General features: G+C 42.2%; 1 protein-coding gene across 1 annotated transcript in view; it reads left to right on the plus strand.

The window, feature by feature from the left end:
- XIRP2 (xin actin binding repeat containing 2) overlaps positions 1-16609 on the plus strand; it is a 79390-nt gene extending 62781 nt beyond the window's left edge. Inside the window, exons 7-9 of the mRNA XM_082236539.1 lie at positions 1078-10537; positions 14357-14490; positions 16471-16609. Of these exons, the coding sequence (XP_082092665.1) occupies positions 1078-10537; positions 14357-14451 (9555 nt within the window). The 3' untranslated portion in view covers positions 14452-14490; positions 16471-16609. The remainder of the gene's footprint in view (positions 1-1077; positions 10538-14356; positions 14491-16470) is intronic.
- Positions 16610-18450: the final 1841 nt, after the last annotated feature.

The following is an 18450-nucleotide window of genomic DNA, read 5'->3' on the forward strand; positions in this document are numbered from 1 at the left end:
TCACTGTTTTTCCTGCCAAGTCCTTGCTGCAATGAAGTAGTGGGATTTGATTACACTGGCTTTTCTTTGACAGAAAAAGTTTTTAGGATGCTGTGAGCATGGCAGCCAATAGCAGAGTTGGGGTTGTGACCCCCCCCCCTTACCTTCCCATGTACCTGTTAAAGCGTCATAACAACATTGGGCTCCTTAAGCGTGATCCCATAAACCAATGTATAGTGACTCACAGGACAGTGCTGTTTGTATATTAAATTATATTTAGGTCTGTTTGGGAGAGATCCAGGAAGATCTTGCAAGTGTTTAGTCTAAATTTTACAGACATAATCTGGAATTCTCTAACATCCTTAAGTGTATTTTTTGATCAACACCCACCTATAAGGTACAGCTTTCCTTTTTAAAATATCCTTTGTGTGCTGTTAAATTCTTTTTCTCTGGCTGCATGTTCTGTATTCCATTTCCAATTCTTAGAAGAAGGCACACACACTATAGTGTAGATAAGTGATATTTTACGGGTATAAACTATCTGGCTCCTTGCTCTGTGTTCTGTCTATTTACAATTCTTACAAGAAGGCATAGGCCTATGACTGCTGCATCTGTTAATATGAGATAAAAGCAGGCAAGATCAAGATTATCTCAGAATGTGTATATACTATAGTGCAGATAAATAATATCGGAACAAACTACCTTGTTGAAGTAATGGAGGCTATGGATGAATTGCACCAGTTCTAATTCATAGAATGTAGGAGGCTGCCTTCTACCAGGTAGGCCCATCTAGCCTATTATTGTTTACACCGACTGGTAGCAGCTCTCAAGCCTAACAGGCTGCGGACTCTCACAGCCCTGCCTACAGATGCCAGGAATTGAAATTTGGACCTTCTGCCTGAAAAGCAGCTGCTCTACTACTGAGCAATGGCCCTTCCCCAGTATGTTGACTCACACTGTTGGACATTAGTTTTGTTCTCAGGTAGATTAGAAATTTGAGCTCCTGCTGCTTAGCACTTGGGAGGGCTGAGTGAACTATATAGAATGAATTCAAGGAAACAGTTTTTTAAAAGAAACAACTAATTTTGTCCCCTAAAGATTGAAAATGAGTATCCAGAAATGGCCTGGCCTTCTGCAGCCTTTTCCTCTTCGGCTGAAGTGGCTTCTGCAAATAGACAGCAAGGAATATATATGGCGAGGGAAACCGAGTGCACATCTGCTGCCTCAGCTGCAGCTTATAGCTGCTCTTCCAAGTATGCAAGTACAGAGGAGTTTCCTCCTCCACCTTCTCCAGACTTACTACAGGCTCCACCTGAAATGACAGAGTTTTCCCAGTCCCCTGAATCCTCTCCCTCTCCATCGAAGCAGCCCCTTCCCAAAGATCTGTATTCCAAGCAACGAAACCTTTACGAATTAAAGCGTTTGTACAAACACATCCACCCAGAATTGAGAAAGAATTTGGAAAAAGATTACTTCAATGATATTTCTGATATCGTGTCTAGTGACACTGAAATAAGCAGCTCAGCTGCAAGAGATGTACGCCAGGCGAGGTACGTCTTTGAAAACACAGAGAGCAGCCCTCAGAAGTGCATGAGCCCAGAAAGGGAATATCTGGAGTGGGATGAAATCCTCAAGGGAGAGGTCCAATCTATGAGGTGGATCTTTGAGAATCAGCCTCTGGATTCCATCAAAGATGAATCTCCTGACCCGGACAATGTTAAAAGCATTGCCAGTCAAGAAATCATTGCAGGTGGGGATGTTAAGTATACCACCTGGATGTTTGAAAACCAGCCCATTGATGCTCTGGGTGGACATTCTTCAGACAACACTGAAAGCGCAGACAGAATTCCTGAATTGGCTCGAGGTGATGTCCGCACAGCTGCATGGATGTTTGAAACTCAGCCACTGGACTCAATGAATAAAATTCACCATGAGAAAGACCAGGAATCCAATGAAACCTCTGATGAGGAGATCACTGGTGGAGATGTGAAAACGGTGAGGTATATGTTTGAAACACAACATCTGGATAGCATTGGACAACTTTATTCAGTGGATGAAACTAAGCTGCTGCAGCTCCGATCTGAATTACAGGAGATTAAAGGCGGTGTGAAGAGAAGTATAAGGCATTTTGAAACTCTACCGATGTATGTTATTAGAAACAATTTGGGCCAAATGCTAGAGATTAAAACTGTCCACAGAGAAGACCTTGAGAGAGGAGATGTCAGGACAGTGCGCTGGATGTTTGAAACGCAGCCTTTGGACATGATCAACAAAGATTCCTTGGAAATCAAAGTTGTCCGTGGAATCTCCATGGAGGAGGGTGTCAGAGGTGAAGTAGGCAGGGCAAAATGGCTCTTTGAAACCCAGCCTTTAGATGCCATTAAGGAGGAGACTGAAGAAACTGTGGTGGAAAAAGAAGTCATCCTAGGCACTGATGTCTGCAGAAAATGCTGGCTTTTTGAGACTCAGCCTCTTGACACTCTAAAGGAAAGTGGAGATGAAAATCCTCTACCCACAGAAGAAATAATCGGAGGTGACGTAAATACCACAAAACACTTGTTTGAAACACTGCCAATGGATATGCTGAAAGACAGCCCAGATGTTGGGAAGCTTCAGAAAATGGCTGCCACTGAGGAAGAAAAAGGGGATGTGAGGCATCAGAAATGGATTTTTGAGACTAAGCCCCTTGAACAGATTAGAGAAGAAAAGAAAGAAGTCATAAGAACTGTGAGACTGGAGGAAATTGACAAGGGGGATGTGAGCAGCTGCAAACATGCATTTGAAATGTGCCGTTTCAGAAAACACGACGACTCATGTAAAATCCATGTGGAAGGTGTAACAAGAGGTGCTGTAAAATTAAACAAAGGTCTTTTTGAAACAACTCCATTATATGCCATCCAAGATAGGCATGGCAAATATCATGAAGTTAAAACAATTCGACAAGAGGAAGTCGTGAGAGGGGATGTCAGGAACTGCAGGTGGCTCTTTGAGACGAGGCCCATTGACCAGTTTGACGAGAGTATTGAAAAAATTGAGATCATCAAAGGGATCTCCTCACAAGAAGTACAGTCAGGTGATGTGAAAACAGCCAAGTGGCTGTTTGAAACTCAGCCCCTTGACTCCATTAAATACTTTAGCAACGTGGAAGATGAAGAAAGCACAGAACAGACTGAGACAACTGAAATTGTGAAGGGGAATGTTAAAACATGCAGGTGGTTATTTGAAACCCAGCCAATGGAATCTCTATATGACAAAGAGAAGGTCACGACAGACAGTGAAGAAATCCGCAGAGGAGATGTCAAGACCTGTACCTGGCTCTTTGAAACTCAGCCTCTTGATGCAATAAGGGAAGAAGCAGAAACAGCCATAAAACTTCACACTGTGGAGCAGGAGGACATTCAGGGAAGTGACGTCCGCACAGCTTGTTTCCTTTTTGAGACTGAAAACCTAGAAAATATCCAAGGAGAAGAAGAGAAAGAACTCAAGCGGGTGGTGGAAATTGACATCCAGCCTGGAGATGTCTCCACCATGCGGTATAAATTTGAGAATCAATCGTTAGACTCAATAAATGTCAGCTCAGAGGAAGTTGTGAACAAAATTAAAACCATCCAAAGTGAAGATATACAGAAAGGGGATGTTTTGCGCTGCTGTTGGCTTTTTGAGAACCAGTCAATTGACAAAATAACAGACCACCAGGGAGACAGGACCTCAGTTAAAACTGTTACAGACATACAAGGTGGAAATGTGAGGAAAGGATGTTTCATCTTTGAGACGTTTTCTTTGGACCAGATTAAAGATGAATCTTCTGTAGATGTCAGCACCAAGAAAACCATAAGTGAAGAAGAAATAGCCAAAGGGGATGTGAAAAGCTACAGAATGCTCTTTGAGACCCAGCCACTTTACGCAATTCAAGACAAAGAAGGGTATTATCATGAGGTGACTACCGTGAAGAAGGAAGAAGTAATTCATGGGGATGTACGTGGAACGCGGTGGTTGTTTGAAACAAAGCCTTTAGGATCGATAAACAAATCAGATAATGTGTATGTTATAAAATCTGTCACCCAGGAAGATATTCAGAAAGGAGATGTTAGTTCGGTCAGATACCGATTTGAAACACAGCCGCTGGACACCATTTCAGATGAGGAAAAATTCATTGTACCCACAGTCGATACTGTGCAGGGTGGCAACGTGAAGGCCAACAAGAAATTATTTGAGTCTGAAGAAAGCCAAGGAGGCATGTATGTAAGAACAGTGAGTGTCAGCGAAATACAGCAAGGCAATGTCAAAACGTCTACTTGGTTATTTGAAACACACACCATGGATGAGATTAGAGGAGAGGGGTCAGAGTATAAAGATGTCAAGACAGTAACAAAGGAGGATGTGCAAGAAGGTGATGTTCAGCATGCAGTGTGGCTTTTTGAAAACCAGCCTCTGGACTCCATTAAGGAAACTGACGAAAACGATACAAAAATAGATAAAGAAGAAATTCCACAGGCAGATGTAAAGACTACGACGTGGCTGTTTGAAACAACTCCTTTCCATGAATTCAATGAAAGCAGAGTTGAAAAGGAAGAAATCATAGGGAAAAGTGTGAAAGAAACTTTAAAGGAACTTTATTCTCACAAAGTCGTAGAATCCCATGGGATCATCTTGGAAGCAGATGAAATTGGCGATGTCCGAATGACAAAATATAAACTCATGAATCAGGAGGCTCCTGAAATACAAAAAGAAGAGATAATCAGAGGAGATTTAGCCAACATCATGTTGAACCTACTGTCCAAACCAGGCCCCATTGAAAGGGAAACTAAAGTCAATGAAGATGAAAAGGGAAATGTGAATTTAGCAAAAGAGCAACTGCTGAATAGATCAACAGATGTTCACATTGAAAAGGAAGAGGTAGTGAGAGGTGATATACAGCAAGCCATAAAAAACCTGTTTAGTAAGGACAGCTCTGTAAAACGTGGAATTTTAATTCAGGAAAACGAGAGAGGTGATATTAACATGACAGTCTATTCTCTCTTTCACAAAAAGGATAGTGATAAAATTGAGCAAGAAGAAGTGATATGTGGCGATGTGAAGCGTACAATTCATAGCCTTCTCTCTTCTGCAATGAATTATGAAATATCAGAAAGACCTAAAATAGATGATTCAGAAAGGGGAAATGTTCAGTTTTTTACAACATGCATAGAAGCTGGGGCACTAGATTATTTGAGACTACTCCAGACAGGCGAAAACGAAACATTTGCAAGACACAATCAAGAAGAGGAGGAGGAGGAAATCATCGGTGGTGATGTTGAAGCTACAAAACTGTTGCTTAAGAAAAAGAAGTCTCAAATTCAGCGGACAGTTGAGGAAACTGACATAATCCCTGGAGATGTGTGCAATGCAGTTAAAATCTTTACAACAGAGCCACAAAATACATCTTGTCATGTATGCAAAGAAGAAATTATAAGGGGTGATTTGAAGGCAGCTTTAAATTCCCTCAGCCAGGCCATAAATCAAACAACTGTTACAGAGAAGGAAGAAATTATAAAAGCTGACATCCTTGCAATTCTGAAGTCCCTTAAAGAATCGGCTTCTCAGCTGAAGGAAACAGAAAAGCCTGATGTCATCCCTGGAGATATTAAGCAAGCGATTGAATCTCTGGAGAAAGCAAGAAACACAAAAAGCCAGGTATTGAGAGAAGAGGTTGTTCGAGGTGACCTTGAATCCACACTGAGGTCTTTAGAAGCAGCACATCGGTCTTTCAAGAGCGTCAGCAAAGAGGAAATGGTCAGGAGGGATGTTCAGGTGGAGGTAGAGAGCTTTCTTGAAACCTCTGCAGAAACTAAAACAAAGCTGCAGCAAACAGGCACCGGCCGAGAGATGAAGAGGCTCACCGAGCAACTGCATGAGCCACCTCAGCAATTAGTCAGGAAGCAAGTTAATGTAACTGAAAGTTCACAAAATAATATTGAAGAATGTCACCAGGAACTTCATGAAGGAATGAAGTCTGGGGAGACAAGCGTTCTCACTGGAGGCACCAGAGCAATCCATTCTGTTCAGAAATGGAACAGCAAGGCACATGAGTCAGATAAGAAAAATGTGAAGTGCTTATCTAATTCCCAGCACAAGGTCACCAAGAAAGTGGATAAGTCCACGAATAAGGTCAGAGTCCAGAACATTGTGAAAAGGGAAGCAAAAAGTCATGCAGATCAATATGTGATTGATCAACCTGCTCTTCCTAGCAGTATTCAGAAAAGCGAAAGAACAGAGAAGTCAGAGGGAGGTGGAATGCTGAGGAAAGGCAGTTCACCCGGCATTGGACCATCTGCAAAGCAAGTAATGACTGGAAAGAAGCAGAATGTGTTCCAGGAATGTAAAGATGAAGAATATTTTGACATGAGCGTTCAGGAGGAGAGGAAAGAAAAATCAAAATTGTCGGCCCGTGAGCACAGCTCTCATCGCAGGGGTGCGGAGCAGCTGGTCAACATGTCAACTGGCATGATTTCCAAAGCAACTGGTCATGTTGAAGTGCAAGGGGCGCAGCAAGATAGAAAACAATCTCAGTATTCAAAGGCAGTTTGCCAAGAGAAGAAAAAGAATGTTAAGGCGACCCAAGCGGAGGTTTCCATGGCATCAGAGCAGAATATTAAAACCAATAAAAAAGTCAGAGTCACCCAGGAAATGCACAGCCAATTTAAAGAAGCCGAGAGGAAGCAAGACATTATCCAGCAAAATGAAAAATCCACAGTGAAGTTTCAAGGAAAAGCTAAAGTGGAAGCTGCGGCATCGAACTTCAGAGGTGTGGTGAAAAATCCACTGAATCCAAACAAAAACCCCAAAGGCCCAGACAGGACAGAAATTGATTCTCCGCCTCCCCCTCCCCCTCCCCCTTCACCCCCAATCTCAGTGACTTCATCTGAAGCAGATCTTCCTCTGCCTCCTCCTCCTCCTCTGACTCATTTCATGATGGCTTCTGACAGACAAAGCTTTCCTTCCCCTCCGCCCCCCATAGGACAGGCTAAAGCCGAATATGAACATTTTCCTCCTCCACCTCCACCCCCTATCGAAGATGAGCATGAATTGGTGGCTTTGGCTTCATCTCCAGTTCCTCAGCCCTTTGCTGTTCATCAGGCAAAGCAAAGGAAAGAACATTTCCTCAAACGTCTAGACAACACTTTGCAGCAGTCGACTCAGCTTCATGCCAGTGTTAAGCCTGGCAAGGCCCCACAAACCAAGAAACATCCTCCAATAGAACTTACGAAAGAGTCAGAAGCACCCCAGCAGAAAACATCTCACAAAGTTCACCCAAGCATTGTCCAGAGGCACCAAGAAAACAATGCCACAAAAATAATGGAAGAAAACATGGAGAGCACAACAACGAGGAATGTTGTTAGCTGTGAAAAGAGAGAAGAAAGAGTTTGTGCAAGGGCTGAAGAGGTTAGAAGGCCGGCATCAGTTATGGAAGTGATCAAGCTGGAGCCCTCGCCATTAAAGAGAACAAGTCCACTCCCGCTTGTCAAATCTCCTTCCCTGCCAGCAGATGTGACACAAGCAAGTCCTAAGCCTTATGTGCGAAAATTCAAAACCCCTTTAATGATCGCAGAAGAAAAATACAGGCAGCAAAGAGAACAGATGGAGCAGAAGCAAACCCAAGATGTTTGCAAAGTGGTTATGAGAAGAAACAGTGAAGCTTCGGGAAGTTCAGTTCAGACAGAGCCAGAACATTGTCTGCCAGTACTAAAACCAGACAAACAGGATCAAACCCCTCTGCCAGGCCTTTTGCCCTCAGCTCCAGATCGGCCCACTCAGCCTGAATGTCAGGGAAAGGCGCAGGTTGTGGTGTCACAAAGCAATAAACTGCAGTCTATGTCAACGGTATTGGCTGCTGAACAGTCTCAAACCATTGTTAGGATCTCAGCAGAGGAACACACTCAAAAAACATCAACGCATGAGTCAGAAAGCCTAACAAAGCACTGTGTGTCTTCTCAGAAGGTACAGACCCATGAAGAACATCCTATGCATGCAGGAGAGCAACAGAAAACTGTGGAGCATTTGCACATGCCTAAAAGCAAACTGGTCTCTCCTACTTTCAATGTAAGAACCATCAAGCTTCCCACCTTAGAACAAAGTTCATATGAAACCCACAAGGAGTCTGAGATGCATAAAAAGCAAGAGGGAACTAGCTTCCAGAATGCTGTGAAGCAAGAAGTTAAAGAGAAACAGAAAGACAATGTAAGCAATTCTATCAGAAAAAAGCAAAGCACCACAAAGACAAATAACCAGGTGAACGTTGATGAGAAGATGCACGTGGGGAAAGGACTCCTAAAATATACAGAAGGCAAGCAGGATGGAAGAGAGAAAGATTCAAGTGAAGTGAAGCAAATATTAGTTCAAAGGAAAGAAATAGGGACAGAAGAAATGAAGCAAGAAAGAGTCTCCTTGGCTGTGGAAAGAAAGCAGAAGCAAGTCATCGCTTGCCCCAAGGAAGAGAAAGTAATAATCCAAAGAAAACAAGACGAGGTTAGCAATAAATCAGAGAAAATGGTCAAGCAAAAGATAATTGATATGCATCAGGAGTCACAGGCATCTATCTCACAGAAAGAGAAAGCATTTGTTTCAGAAACAAATGCCCAAAATAAAAAACTGCCCCAGAAAACTAGCAGCCTACAAGGAAAGGAATATGCCCAGGAAAAGTCCACACAGCAGAAAAAATGCCTTTTAAAGGCAACAGAGATGAAACAAGAGCTGGCACAGAAAAAGACATTATCATCCATTTCACCAGGAGGATCACTGCAGAGTAACGAGAAAAGCCCAGTCGATATATTAGAGTTTTTGAGGAAACGTGAGGAAGTACAGCAGGTGTTGTCCAGAGTGAAGGAGTTTGAAACTGAGCCGAATAAAAATGGGCTCAAAACATTACAGACATTCTTAAATGTCATTCCAGAGTGGTTGGTAGAACAAGACAGGAAGCAAAACTTAGCTTACTTCACACAAGGGAATGATGTTGAGAAGATGAAAGAAGAGTTATCGCTGATTAAAGATCAAGCCACCAAAATGCTTGGATCCTTTGAGGAGGCCATCCAGACAGCCATGAATTCCACAAAACCCCAAAAACCAAGAAAAGAGTTTCCTAAAGTTGGGGGATCATTGCAAAAGATAGCTAAAGTAAGCATTGGTTCAAGCAGGAAAGAATCACAGGAGACTAAAGAGATGATCAAAGACACAAGGGCACATCGAGAGGTGAAACAGCAAGTTAGTGAACACAGGTTTTCGGAAACCAGAACTTCTTCACCCTCAACCCTAAGAATGAGAGCACCTTCACCTACTTACATTACAATTGAATCTAGATGCATTGAATCTCCTCTCAGGGAGGTCTTGTCTCCTGTTCAAAGGGAAAGTACCCCGGTTCCACCATCACCACCTCCCAGGTCTACTACACCAACGTCTAAGGTGCAGCGGCCAGCTGCCTGCCTCTCCCCCTCTCCTCCAAGAAGCCGTTCTGAGCAGCTGGCCAAGCTTAAAGACACCACAGTAAAACTCGCTCAAGGAGCAACGCAAAACCGATCAGTAACCCCAGTTCCTATTGTGGAGAAGAGGTCAGAGATAGTGAAATCTCCTGCAACACTCCGCCGACAAATCAAGATTGAGGCACGGCAATCTGATGTTTTAACTTCAAAAATGTCGTCCGTAAATGAATCCCAAATAACTGCTGGTACAGTGAAAAAAGCTAGTGAAGATTCCAAAACAAACAAGACTCACATCTCCAAAAAGGGAGGAAACATTCCAGAAGGCTTAGAGCCACATGGACAAAATATGGACTCTGTCTGCAGGACTCAGAATATTGAGGTTTCCAAGACTGGTCCCCAAGGTCTTGCACAGAAGGCCGAAGTCCCTGAATTGATTATTCCCATAAGGAAGGAACCGTCTGCATCTGAAAGATTGGGAAAGGAGAGTGAGGATAAAATACATGTAGTGTTAGGAACACTTCATGATAAGCCAGTGGCTGAGGTGAAAACAAAGAAAAAGTATGTTGAGAATGGTGTAATCAGTGGTAAAATAAAAGAAGAAAGGCACAGGGTTAGGAAGGAGGAATTGAGCCAAAGTTCCCAAGAGAGTGAGAAGAGATTAGATAGCTTCCAAAAGTTTCCAGGCAAGTGGCAAAGAGAACCCAAGGAAAACGCACCTTGCAAGCAAAAGCAATGTGCCATTAAAGAGCATCCCTTGGAACCCAGGGTGTGCTTTGATGCAAAGTTCCACACTGAATGCTCCTCCGGCATGGATACATTTGAGAACACCGTTGTGGAATCGAGAACTGCCACCTCCACATCACGAAGTGCAGATGGGATGCAGTCAGGATTTGGCTTCAAGCGTGCACCGCCAACCTATGAAGACGTCATCTCAGGGCATATCTTGGATATTTCTGCTGCTGATTCACCAGAAGAGCTGCTAAGGAATTTTCAGAAGACTTGGCAAGAAAGCGAGAGAGTCTTCAAAAGCCTCGGCTACACCGTGTCTGATGCTGCCGAAGCAGAAGTGAGAAGTAGCTTCCACGAGGAGGCAGAGTTTATCAGTGGTAAATAAGCATGCAGCGTGTGAAGCAGGTATTAACAGCTTGGGAAGAGTATGGCGCCATGGCAATGAAACATGGAGTGCAATTAATGTGTCTATTGGAAGAGTGAAGTTACATAACTCCAACTAACAATTCTTTGCTGGTGTTTTCCCCTCCCACTTACCCCAACTCTCTCCGTGTCTCAGAAATCTTTCTTCTTCCTTCCCTTTCCTTTCCAAAGGCATGTGCTTTGATATATGTGCCAAGTGTGGGACTAACCTAGATTTAGGTTGAAAAAGGCAAATGTTAAATTTGATTTCTGGGAATGACATTTTCCTGAGCACTAAAATTAGAACAAAATAATTAACATACTATGACATTTGTTTTAAGATACTTTTGTTGATTCCTTCAGTTTTAAAAGTATGCTAACCTGTGTGGGTTGTTTTGTTTTGCACTTAATTGAATGAAGGTCTTTGGATCTTTGGCGTATAAAATTAATATGATATTTTGCAGCCATCATTTTTTTTTAAAAAAAAGTGGCTAGTGCTTGACTTTTTCCTAGAAGAGTATGCCCATAATGCAGGGGTGTCTTATCTCCAGCCACCTGATGTCGATGGACTACAACTCCCGTCATCCCTAGCCAGCATGACCAACGGTCAGGGATGATTGATATTGTAGTCCATCAACATTCGGAAAGTGGCAGGTTAGCTACCCCTGCCTTAATGCAACTTCATTTTGTTTTATATGTGCAGGCCTTTAAAGAGATTTATAGCCCAACCCTTACAATGTGCTCCGTGGTAATGATCCAATTATAGAAGTGTGTTTAGGGCTGAAACTCAGAATGCCAGACAGAGAGAAAGAAGACATCATAAAATGTTGCATTTATTTGCAGTTCTACTCTGTGGAGTGTGGTATTATTGTCAAAAATGATTCTCCCATAGGAAGCCATTCTCAATGATGTTTGTGCCAAGGGATGGGCACAAATTGATGGAGCAGGGAAAGGAAGCACAATAATATTGCACTGATTTGGTGAAAACACTTCATTCATACTATTGCAAATACATGTTATAGTGAGACAGAAGACACTAAGAGCAGTAAAAAAACATTGTGAAAAGGAGTGGTGAAGTTATGGATATAATCACTAGACGTTATCCAGGTAAATAGTTCCGCTTGTGTAAACACTTTTGGCTGCACCACAGAACTTCCTCTCCCTCTTCTCTTTGGGAGTTGGACTCGATGGCCCTTGTGGTCTCTTCCAACTCTATGATTCTATGATTCTCTGCCTGCACATCCCCGATTTCTCCACAACCATCTGGAACAGCTTTAAGTGGTTCATGGGGTTGAACAGGAAGAAAAGAAGAAGAGTTTGGATTTGATATCCCGCTTTATCACTACCCGAAGGAGTCTCAAAGCGGCTAACATTCTCCTTTGCCTTCCTCCCCCACAACAAACACTCTGTGAGGTGAGTGGGGCTGAGAGACTTCAGAGAAGTGTGACTAGCCCAAGGTCACCCAGCAGCTGCATGTGGAGGAGCGGAGACGTGAACCCGGTTCATCAGATTACGAGACTACCACTCTTAACCACTACACCACAGGGGAAGTTTAATTGCATTGCCAGAAATGCTTGCACTACCAGAACTTTTTAGGGTGATTACATCTATAGGATTTTGGGATTTCCAAACTCTCTGTTACAGTATACGTAAATGTGAAACCAACTTATGGGCTTGGAACCCATGAATAGGAAACAAAAAGAAGCTCATAGAAAGGGACTTTCCTGCCCCTTTCTCTCCCCTCCCCAACAACTCTTTGGCCTCCCTGGATATTTATTTATTTAAAGAAATGATTAGCCTTCATTCCAAATATTTTCCCACAGTAGTATACAAGATTTAAAAGAATTAAAAACCTTGTAAAATATAAGCAATATAATCAGGGTCATAATAACAGCAATAAAAACATTTCAGGTCATTATATCACAGCTAAGAGACTAAAAACAAAGGGTGATGATATTGATGCCATATTAATCCATTTTAATTGCTATAATAAAAGTAGTGATGGGCTTCATCTGTGAGGGATTTCATCTGATTTACTTGCATGCCACTTTTCCAACAGCAAAGTTGAGCTCAAAGTGCTTCATAGCAATAATATGTACAACCTGTCAGTAAATACATCAATGTCAAAAGTATAATAACAGAGCAATCCGAATCAGAATAATCTGATCCCAGGGAAAATCAGAGTCATGGGACCATCGCCTTACCTAAACCTTTTCTGGCAGAGTTGGGGGCATTTCTCTCTCTCTCTCTCTCTTCCAATTAAATAATGCTAAAAACAGTTAAATCAGCAAACCAAGAACTGTATGAATGGTCTAAATGCAAAAAAACCCCACAGTGTCAATACATTTAAGCATAGAGGAGCACATGTAAAATATTCACAGATTGTTGTTGTTGTTTAGTCGTTTAGTCATGTCCGACTCTTCGTGACCCCATGGACCAGAGCACGCCAGGCACTCCTGTCTTCCACTGCCTCCCGCAGTTTGGTCAAACTCATGCTGGTAGCTTCGAGAACACTGTCCAACCATCTCGTCCTTTGTTGTCCCCTTCTCCTTGTGCCCTCCATCTTTCCCAACATCAGGGTCTTTTCCAGGGAGTCTTTTCTTCTCATGAGGTGGCCAAAGTATTGGAGCCTCAGCTTCAGGATCTGTCCTTCCAGTGAGCACTCAGGGCTGATTTCCTTCAGAATGGATAGGTTTGTTCTCTTCTTGCAGTCCATGGGACTCTCAAGCGTCTCCTCCAGTACCATAATTCAAAAGATTAGCTCAACCTAAATAGGGTATTTCAAGAACAAAATTTCTTTCCAAGTCCCATTCTCTCTTCTTCTGGCCAAATGTAATTCAAAAAGAAAAGGAAAAAAATCCAGATTGCGGTCATCTATTCTGGTGTCTTCTTTTTAGCAAGGATGTCTAAGCTGTGCCCCTTCCCCCAGATGTTGTTGGACTACAACTCCCATCATTCCTGAACATTGGCCAAATTTAGCTGGGGCTTATGGAAGTTGTAATTCAACAACATCTGGGGGAGGGGGCACAGGTGAGTCAGCCCTGGTTTATAGTTTCAGTATGCAGGTGGTGGGACTGTGGAGTTGGTCAGCTGGTTTCATCCATTCCTGGATGGAACACAGTCCCTCGCAGAGAGCACAGCAATGCAAACCTTGGCAGCAACTTCATTGCTAAACAGCATCAAGCCCCCCCCCCAAAAAAACACACACACACAAAGGGATCGACATCACTGTAATAATCCACGTTGTCCAAGGAGAACAGGTCTGATTCAACAAAGTAAATAACACAAAATGTCTTGGACTATTGATCAATGCTGTTGAGCCAACCCTTTAAAAATGTATGATCTGCTGCCTGCAGAAAATCCCCAATGCAGTGAAAGAAGAAAAACAGGCATTTCCACTGAAATATGTGCTAAGGGGGAACATATGCATCGCCTCCCCAGTGGGAAGGTGTGGGCGAGCTCCGGCTGCAGAAATATGCAGCTTCGCTATGCAAGCTCCTGCTTGGCACATGACAGTGAAAATGTAAAAGTAGGAAGCATGAGTCACTCTTCCTCTTGGAATATTAAACCGCAATCTGTGCCTTCCAAGTAAACAGGTGAGCCTAGTCTCCCAAGGATGTATAGGTTATGATGCAACATGGATTTTATTTGGCCCTTTAAACTGGAATCTTAGGTGTTAATTCAATGTGAGTCAAGCATTTCAGCTTTCCTAGTGGTGGCAAAACATTTGGTGCAGAGCTTGAAGGGGGAAAAAATGAGTAATAGCTCTGAGACCCTGTCTTATTTATTTCTAGAAACTGCAACTTCAGGGAAAGGAAACGTGCCTACTTTGTCAAAAGAGAGTCTATCCAATGGAATGCCTGGTTGCCGACAAGCAGACCTTTCATAAATCATGTTTCCGGTGTCACCATTGTGGCAGTAAATTAAGGTAAGATGAAGTGAACAATTAACACGTTGACATACAAATACTGTCATAGCCGGCATCTGTTCTCATATGAGTGATATCCAAGAGAGTGGGTCAAAAGTCAACAGACCGGGAATTCCTGCCGAACTCTAGCACCGAAATGGTCGTTTGGCAGGTCACTTAAGCTCTTTCTCTTTGGACATTTCCATCTAAGGGGGGGGGTATCGGTTCTCCATATTTTAGAACTTGTCAGAGCTGGATGCAAAGTGTGATGTAAGTCTTGTAGGTAGAATCAGAGCAACAAGAATGATGGGGTGGATCTGTTCCCTGGAAATTATTTTCCATTTGCTACGTTTGCAAAATAATATTGCACATGGACACTAAATATGCTATGTTTCCCAAGGAACTCATAATATTTATTTAGTTGAAAAATTCATTACTTACCCTTCAACAAAAGGCCTCAGGACAGCTTACAGTAATACAATCATGCAATTAAAAAACAAAGAAAAGAAATATATCAGTTTATGTATGATTATTAAAAAAAACACCATGTAAAATGATTCCAAGAAAAAGCAGCAAAGATCAACCAAAAGAGAAGAGGTACACTGCACTGCTCTCCTACCACGTTGCCCATTCCCATTTGGCTCTCAGGAATAGTAGTGATGTGACTGGACAGCCTCACCACGCTTGCATTGCTGTGCTGTATTTCAGTACGCTGCAGTTAATCAATACTTGTGTAATGAATCTGAAACACACCTTGGTTTATCTGAAAAGTGTTCAAACAGAAAGTACAAATGGGTTGTGGTTCCTCTTTCCACACTTGGGGGGTCATGTATGAAATGTCCGGCTCACATACCACGCAGGGAGATGTGTGGCTATCAGATGCAAGGTCTGACGTTCCTTGGTGGTGGCGATCACACAGGGTCCCCGGACGTTTAACGTTCTATTGATCCCTGTGCCACCACTGTGCTTGCTTCCCCGCTGCCACCAACCTGTTACTCTCAGGTAAAACACTGAGTCCAGACAGTTGTTAAAAGTGAACCAAATAAACAAGTTTATTTTACAAACATTAACAAGTTTATGGTTTCTCAGATAATATTCCTGTCAGTATCTTAACTTCAGTTTCTTTACTGGCCTATACCTTCCTAATACCTTCTGACTGATTATCTCAACTGTTTGACTGACTCCTCTTAACAAATTCTCTCACTCTTTCACACCAGACTAGCCCAACCAACAGATTTTTCTTCTCTGTCTCTTTTAATATGTTTTTCTAAAGCGGGTGTCTTCAGCCTTTGGAGACCCATGGCCTACTTTTAATCCAGACAAAGAACAATAGAATTGTGGTGTTGGACCCTGAGGATCATCTAGTCCAACCCTCTGCAATGTAGGAATATGTAGCTGCCCCATGCAGGGATCAAACTTGCAACCTTGGCATTGTCAGCACCACCCTCTAACCCACTGAGGTATCCAGGCATGCATGTGAGGACTCATTTCTTCTTCTTGTGGCCATATATTTGCATGGTGGTGGTGCTCCTGTTGCAACCTCCTTTGGATCAGGCCACAACCCAATAGTGAGTTGAAGACTGATCCGTCAAAAGAATAGGCACCTTCAACCTACTCCTATTCCACACTGCCTCACAAAGAACAATTTCTATCTAGTGCTGCACACTGCTATGGTTTGTGCTACTTCTTGCACAGGAAGATAGCAGATGGCCCTGAAAAACCAATTTCCACATTTAAAACAAAGTTATAAAACCAAGATTGAAAGTGAATGTTATATCACTTGCTAGTAGACATAATCTGTTAGAATACATCGAATCTATAATCTCTGAGAATACATTAAATAAAATGCATTTATTATTTCTTTTCTAAAATGATATGAGTTAGGGCCATATTTATAGAAACTGTTATTTATAGGTACTTAAAATGTCAACTGAAATTGGATATTCTTGGAGCATTTGTGATAGATAGATGCCATAAAACACTTTCTCTTTGATTTGGCAGCTTGGGAAATTACGCTTCTCTCCATGGAAAAATATACTGTAAACCCCATTTTAAGCAACTTTTCAAATCCAAAGGAAATTATGATGAAGGTTTTGGACACAAGCAACATAAAGAATTATGGATTCCCAAAGATCAGAAAGGTCCCATTGGCTGTGTTCGTGCTCAAGAAGTCCATCCATCCATCTCAAAGACAGATAAACCAACCGATCAAATTTCAAATTCTGGCAGGCGGCGAGGGCATCGTGAAACTTTGGGTGAGAATTTAAAACAAAACACAGAGTGGGGGAAACTAAACGTCACATGGCCTCCTTCTATGGAAACACCCAAAAAATCATTTTCTATTGAGGAGGAGGTTAAAGTGAATAAACCAAAATGGCCGCCAGAAGTTCCTGAACAAGAGGCCGTCAGGACCTGTCTAAATCCATGTGTGGGTGACCGAAACCAGCATCAACTGGCAAATGGCGATGACTATATTTGGGAAACCAAGGAGAAAAAGAGAGGTGAAACTGTTGACTCGCAATCAAATGGCCAGCCCTTTCCTACTCCTGCATCTCAGGGAGTGGAAGCCACAAATACCAGTATGACAAGGACATGCGAAATAGGCAAAAAGGGGGGAAATGAAACTAGGCAAGGGAAAACAAGTGAAGCTGAAGAATCAGAAAAGGAGAAGGAAAGTGGAAAGAATGTGAAAGAATGTGGTAACACAACTATGAAGGGTACAGAAAAGGAGATGAATAGAAGAAATAGCAAGGCTGATGTTGCGGAAGTTATACCAGTTACTAACACAGATGAGGACATCATATTGCCGAATAATAAGGATATCACTTTCAACAGCAGCAATAACAACAACAACAACAACAACAACAACAACAACAGTTGTACATCCGCTTTTCTGCATCATAACATTGGGAGACAGGAAGTATATCTTGGTGATATGCACTCTCTGTTAGGAGAATTGAGCCACGCAAAGAGCGCTCCCTATGAATATGCATTTGAAAGGCTAGAGAGAGACACAGGAAATTCAGAACAGCTCAGCAGAACTGACCCTGACATGGGCTACTCCACTGAGGCTTTAAATCTCGTTGAAGAAAGCATCAAAAGGAAAGTTACCACTACCTCAGATAGTCTTATTCGACATAATAATAAAATTGCCAGTTGTCAAAAACCACGCGCTAGCAACGCCGTCATTTTAAAGGAGGTGGCTAATGCAACATATCCTTTGGATAGTGAGTTACTAGGCACCAGGGAAGCAGTCAGACATGCTAAAAAGTTAAATACTATTTCATCCGGTAACGCAGACACTTTTTGTTTACCCCGCAATGACAGCATTGGTCTGTTGGGCTCTTTTGGCGCAACCAAAGTTGTTTCCAGACCGCATTCAAAAGACGATATGAATGGTCGTATTAATATCTGTCAAGCAAAGGAAATTATGCAGAAAGATACAAGCGTAAATGCACTGGACTCAAGCTGTAGAGCTCTTCTGTCTTCTCAAGAAGATTATGTCAAGATGAGGAAGCCAGCTGATGGAGATCAATTTAAAGGAAATACACAGTATGATGATAATGAGTAAATGCAGTCCAATTGACCGAGCATAATTTGTTAACTGTGGTTAAACGTTTATATATCCATTATTTATGAAATATACCTTTCACATCCGGCTACCTGCCATAACTTTTTGTAAACACTTAAACCACGAGGTCACACCAGAAAACACTTATTTGTACTCTATTTCACCAATGATTTACACTTATTTTGCTGGAGGTGTACTGGAATTCATGTATAGCTGAGAAATATCTGTCATGTCTGTTCAGACAAAGATAATCTGTATTTTTAAAAATATGTATTTTAAGGGCTACTTCATACATGCAAGCGCATCTCCTGTTTACCCAATGCTTGATAGCTCTGGCTAAAGGTGTGAACTGAAATGTATCTAGTTTGAGGTGACATTGAGTGTATGAAAATTCTCACTGTGGTTTTAGC

Source organism: Podarcis vaucheri, assembly GCF_965113315.1.
Source record: "Podarcis vaucheri genome assembly, chromosome: 1".
Lineage (NCBI taxonomy): Eukaryota > Metazoa > Chordata > Lepidosauria > Squamata > Lacertidae > Podarcis > Podarcis vaucheri.